Raw genomic sequence first — 5,709 nt, 5'->3', positions numbered from 1 at the left:
GGAGAACGTTCGTGCCTGGCTCAAGTTCTTGCCTGCCGACACCATCGGCAGTTGGGCGGACCTCCGGAAAGTTTTCGTCGGAAACTTTCAGGGCACGTACGTCCGACCCGGCAAATCTTGGGACCTCTATAGTTGCAAACAAGAGCCCGGTGAGTCCCTACGGGACTACATCCGGCGCTTCTCGAAGCAGTGCAACTCACTTCCTGACGTCGTCGACACCGATGTGATCAACGCTTTCCTCACCGAACGTCCTGCAAGACCCTGGTGCACAAGCTAGGGTGCCAGAAGCCGCGTACCACTCGCGAGATCCTGGACATCGCTACCAACCACGCCTCCGGCGAGGAGGCTGTTGGAGCCATCTTTGTGCGGGAATAGCTCGTGGCGAAGGCAAAACGAGACAACCCTGATGGGCCCTTCGTGGGCCGAGAGGGGAGGAATAACAAGAAAAACCACTGACCGCCCGCCGTCAACAAGGTCACGACAGCCGATCGGCAAGATTAGCGCCCTCCCAGGAACAACCACTTCGACCAGCTCCTGGAGAAGCCGTGCACCAACCACGGCTACCCAGTGAGTCACAAGTTTAAGGATTGTGACCTCATGAAACGCTTTCTCCGCAGGATGGGCAAGTCCAACGGAGACGACTGCGACAAAGCCTACCGCCGACCAGGACAAGGAGAAGCCGGTGGAGGAATCGTTCCCCCAGGTGGACTAGTGCCTTATCATCATCGGCGGTCTGGAAGACGACTGCCCCAGACGCCAGTAGAAGGTGCGACTCTGTGAAGTCTACTCCGCCAGGAGCACCGTCCCCAGGAAGCTAAAGTGGGCGTCCACGCCCATCATCTTCGACAAGGACGACCACCTGGTCAGCATTCTTTGACTGGGAAGCTACCCCCTCATTGTCGGCCCCGTCATCAGCAACATGTGACTATCCAAGGTGCTGATGGACGGGGGCAGCAGCCTCAACATCCTCTACATCGATACCCTCGATGCCATGGGGATCCTGCGGGCCTGCTTGCGAGCCTTTCTTTTCCCCTTCTATGGCATCTTGCCGGGCATGAAGGCCTACCCGCTCGGCAACCTCGACCTGCCGGTCACGTTTGGTAGCAGGACCAACTACCGCACCAAGACTCTCAGTTTCGAGGTGGTAGATTGGAAGGGGACGTACAACACCATCCTTGGGCGCCCCGCCTACGCCAAGATCATGGCGGTACCCAACTACACCTACCTCAAGCTCAAGCTGCCAGGACCGAATGGTGTCATCAACATGAGCGGCTCCTTCGAGCAGGCCTACATCAGCAGTCGCGAGCACTTCGACCTCGCCACCACTACCGCGAACTCGGCGGAGCTCAGCTAGCTTCACGCCACCACCGCCGAGCGCCGCCCCAATCCTGGCAAGCGCAGCCAGGCTCCCACCTTCGTCCCGACCGAGGAAACCAAGTCGGTCGTGGTCAACGACGCCGACCCGACCAAGACAGTCCGGATCGGCTCGCAGCTGTCAGCCAAATAAGAACTCGCACTCGTCAACTTCCTCCGCGCCAAGGACACTTTTACCGAGAAGTCGTCCGACATGCCGGGCATCCCAAGGGAGGTCGCCGAGCACGAGCTCCGCATTTTGCCAGGATCCAAGCCCGTCCAGCAACGACTGCGCCGCTTCGATGACGAGAGGCGTAGGGCCATAGGAGAGGAAATAGCTAAGCTCTTAGCCACAGGCTTCATAAAGGAAATCTTCCACTCCGACTGGCTTTCCAACTCAGTCCTTGTAAAGAAGAAGAATGGTCAATGGAGGATGTGTGTTGATTACACCAACCTGAACAAGGCATGCCCCAAAGACCCTTTTCCTTTGCCTAGGATAGATCAGATAATCGACTCCACCTCCGGGTGTGAGATCTTATCTTTCCTAGACGCTTACTCGGACTATCACCAGATAGCGATGAAGGAATCCGATCAGTTCGCGACATCTTTCATCACCCCATTCGGTTCATACAACTAAGTCACTATACCGTTCGGGCTCAAGAATGCAGGCGCCACGTATCAGCGTTGCATGTAGGCCTACTTCTCTGACCAGATCAATCCACCCATCGACCTTGACCGAGCGGATCTGCCTCGGGCAACGGTCGCGGTCTATGTCGACGACATCGTTGTCAAGACACCACACGCGGATGACCTGGTCGCTTCCCTGAGTGCCACGTTTGCCAACCTCAAGAGGTTTAACATCAAGTTGAACCCTGAGAAGTGCACGTTCGGGTTCCCCAAGGGCAAACTTCTCGGATATATGGTGTCCGAGCGTGGCATCGAGGCCAACTGCGAAAAAATTGCGGCCATCACCAACATGGGTCCAATCCATGGCATCAAGGGAGTCCAGAGGCTGACCGAGTGCCTAGCAGCTCTTAGTCGGTTCATTGTTCGACTAGGCGAATGAGGATTGCCGCTGTACAAACTCCTCAAGAAGTCGGACACCTTTGTCTGGACAGAGGAGGCGTAGGTGGCCCTCGACCGACTGAAGAGCCTCCTATCCTCTACTCCAGTGCTTGTCCCGCCGGATCCCTGTGAGCCCCATTTGCCCTACCTGGCTGCCACCAACCACGTGGTCAGCGCCGCCTTGGTAGTAGAATGGGAGGAGCTGGGACACGCCCTCAAAGTCCAATGACCCGTGTACTTCGTCAGCGAGGTATTGACCGACACCAAGTCGTGGTACTCGTAGACACAGAAACTTCTCTACGCCGTCGTCATGGCGGCCAAGAAGTTGCAACACTACTTCACCGAGCAGGAGGTGTCGGTCGTCACTTCATTTCCACTCGGCGATGTGGTCCGCAATCGCGACACCATGGGGCAGATCTCCAAGTGGGCGATCGAGCTAATGGGCTACGACATCAAGTTCGTGCCACGCACGGTGATAAAATCTAAGGCTCTAGTCAACTTCATCGCCGAGTGGACGGAAGTCCAAGCCCCGACCCCAGAAATCACACACGAGTACTGGACCCTCTATTTCAACGGGTCAGTCATGGGAGCCGGCGCAGGGGCCGGAGTGGTCTTGATCTCCCCAGAGGGAGGCAAGCTCCTGTACGTGTTGACGGTCCTTAAGTCAGAAATAGAACCGTCAACTGTTGCATCTTTTTGTGATATTTAATCACCAAACTTAGTTGTAGGGCTTAATTCTAACGAGTTCCATGAGCTTTGGTGAATTATGATCTGCGGGCACCCACTGGTGAAATATGAGGAAAACACAAGTGAACACAGAGAAAAACACGCAGATGATCCCGTCCCGCGTTTCACCTACAAAATGGGCCCATTTGATAGAGAAAACTGACGTACAAAGCCCCGGCACCGACATACACAAGATGGGGGCCCACCATCCAGTGACCAGGATGAAAGGCGGTGCGAGAGGTGGCACCCGTGGGCTGGCCGAACCACTGGCAGGAAACTTGATCTGATCCATTCCAAGGCAGTGCACTATGTTTCCATATTTGTTGAGGGCGGGAACCAACCTATTAGGATTATAAAAGGGGACTCCCTCACCCCTCTCAACACACACCATTCAAGAGTAGGAGTAGTGCCACATTGTAAAGGCGACGTGCTAGTTCGCTAGTGCTAGAATAAAGGAGGAGAGTGAGGTGTAGTTCGGGGAAGCGCCGGGCCTGTCGGTGTTCTTCTCCAAGTTGTACCTCTATGGATATCGGCTTCTTTCATAGTGAAGTAAGTTGGTATTCGTGATTTCCTGTTCTTGCATAGTACTTATCTTTTGAGTGAGATTAGTTCTCTTACTCGTGGGTTCGTCACTCTGTATTTATACAGAGTGCCGTAGTTTGCTACGGGGTACCAAACGTAGGTAGACTACGATAGTAATCAGTAGCATACAGAGTGTCGTAGTTTGCTACTCAAGGTAGCCATGCACCCTGTAAGCTTCATCAGGTCCTTTTTGCTCCTGGGAGGCTTCATGAACCTGATGGCGTTGAGCTTTGTGGGGTTGGCTTCGATGCCCCGGCTACTGACTATGAAGCCAAGTAGTTTTCCGGACGGGACACCAAACACACACTTGGTCGGGTTGAGCTTCCATTTGAATTTCCTGAGATTTTCAAATGTCTCGGAGAGATCCGTAATGAACTGATCATTACGTTTTGTCTTGATGACTATGTCATCGACATAGGACTCGGTGTTGCGCCCGATCTGCCCCTGGAGGCATCTCTGAATGGCCTTCTGGTAAGTGGCACCGGCGTTCTTGAGGCCGAACATCATGGTGTTGTAGCAGTATGCCCCATAGGGGGTGATGAAGGACGTCTTCTCTTGATCCAACTCCTTGAGGGCTATCTAGTGGTACCCTGAGTAACAGTCAAGAAAAGAGAGGAGAACGCACCCGGCCGTCGAGTCGACGACCTGATCGATGCGCGGTAGAGGAAAGGGGTCCTTAGGGCAGTGTTTGTTGAGGTCGGTATAGTCAACACACATTCTCCATTCACCATTTTTCTTTTTTACAAGGACTGGGTTTGCCAGCCAATCTGGGTGTGCGACTTCTCTGATAAAACCAGCGGTGAGGAGCCGGGTTACTTCTACCCTAATAGCCTCATTTCGATCTGCGCGAAGAGGCGGAGCCGTTGCTTAACGGGTCTCCCCTTCATGTCCAGATCTAAGGAGTGCTCAGCCTCCTCCCTTGGGACTCCGGGCATGTCAGATGGTTTCCACGCGAAGATATCCCAATTCTCTCGGAGGAAGGAGGTGAGCACGTCTTCCTACGCCGGGTCGAGGCTGGCCCCGATCATGGCGGTCTTGTGCGGCTCATCGTCCCGGAGGACGATGGTCTTGGTCGCCACGGCTGGCGTGAGCTGCGACTCGGAAGTTGACTCCTTGGCGGGGATCTGCAGATGGTCCGACGGGAGGTTCTTTGCTGCCTGAGCAACAAGAACCGAGTTCCTGGATCGTTCCAGGGTGTCGAAGAGTTCGATGTTCTTGGCCTCACATGCTTAGGAGGTCTGCAGATCTCCGTAGACCGAGAGGACCCCCTTTGGAGCTGGCATCTTCAGGAAGAGATACGTGTGGTTGGGGATCGTCATGAACTTGGCGAGGGAGGGTCTTGTCAGACCCGGGGCAATGGGACTACTTACAGACATAGAATGTTCTAGAGTAAGGGATAGCTCATGGATGTACCTTACCTCTTTTGTAACTACCCGAATAGGAGTAGAACTAGCTGCAGTACAAAGGAAATTACCTGATTGTGTTGTAGTAGGACTCCAACTGTACTCGGCTTGGACTTTCCATGTAACCCTGTCCCCCCGAATATATAAGGGCGGGCAGGGACCCCCACCAAACAATCATCAACACCTAAGGCAATACAAACCACACAGGACGTAGGGTATTACGCAAACTTGCATCCCAAACTTGTCTAAATCTTTGTGTTCCTTGTACCATCGAGTTCTAGAGCAGTCGATCCCTACCTACAAACCCTACTACTAAGGGTATCCCTGAGCAGGCATGGTGGTAAACACCGACAGCTGGCGTGCCATGTAGGGGATTCGGCGAGTTCACCAACGAATTCGATGGCCGGATCAAGCGACGCCAAAAACATGCCGGAAGGCACAACCCTCGTTTTCAGTTCTTGGGCATGTACGACTGACGGAACAGGAGGCTTCTCCAGCCACCTTGTCGTGCCTAACTCGCCTAAATCAAAAACTCGCTCCCAACTCGCCAACATCCGCGAGTCTGCGGATCTCGACGAGG

General features: G+C 54.2%; 2 protein-coding genes across 2 annotated transcripts; both read left to right on the top strand.

Moving 5' to 3' along the window:
- The first annotated feature begins 940 nt into the window (after nucleotides 1-940).
- Nucleotides 941-1,354, top strand: LOC120653507. Its single transcript, XM_039931235.1, has one exon. It carries the CDS (start codon nucleotides 941-943, stop codon nucleotides 1,352-1,354), a length of 414 nt encoding a protein of 137 aa, XP_039787169.1.
- A 213-nt stretch (nucleotides 1,355-1,567) lies between these two features.
- On the top strand, nucleotides 1,568-2,419 carry LOC120653506. Its single transcript, XM_039931234.1, has 2 exons — nucleotides 1,568-1,816; nucleotides 2,048-2,419. The coding sequence occupies exons 1-2, from the start codon at nucleotides 1,568-1,570 to the stop codon at nucleotides 2,417-2,419; spliced, it is 621 nt and encodes a 206-aa protein (XP_039787168.1).
- The last annotated feature ends 3,290 nt before the right edge of the window (nucleotides 2,420-5,709 follow it).

This window comes from Panicum virgatum, chromosome 1N, assembly GCF_016808335.1.
Source record: "Panicum virgatum strain AP13 chromosome 1N, P.virgatum_v5, whole genome shotgun sequence".
NCBI lineage: Eukaryota > Viridiplantae > Streptophyta > Magnoliopsida > Poales > Poaceae > Panicum > Panicum virgatum.
Note: the sequence above shows the minus strand (reverse complement) of the source record. Positions and strands in the feature narration are given on the sequence as shown.

Bases quoted from the DNA above. Each gene is read 5' to 3' on its own strand.
- LOC120653507 (XM_039931235.1), top strand. From the start codon at position 941: ATGGACGGGGGCAGCAGCCTCAACATCCTCTACATCGATACCCTCGAT.
- LOC120653506 (XM_039931234.1), top strand. From the start codon at position 1,568: ATGCCGGGCATCCCAAGGGAGGTCGCCGAGCACGAGCTCCGCATTTTG. The intron at 1,817-2,047 runs GCATGCCCCAAA...CGTTGCATGTAG, and splicing joins ATTACACCAACCTGAACAAG to GCCTACTTCTCTGACCAGAT.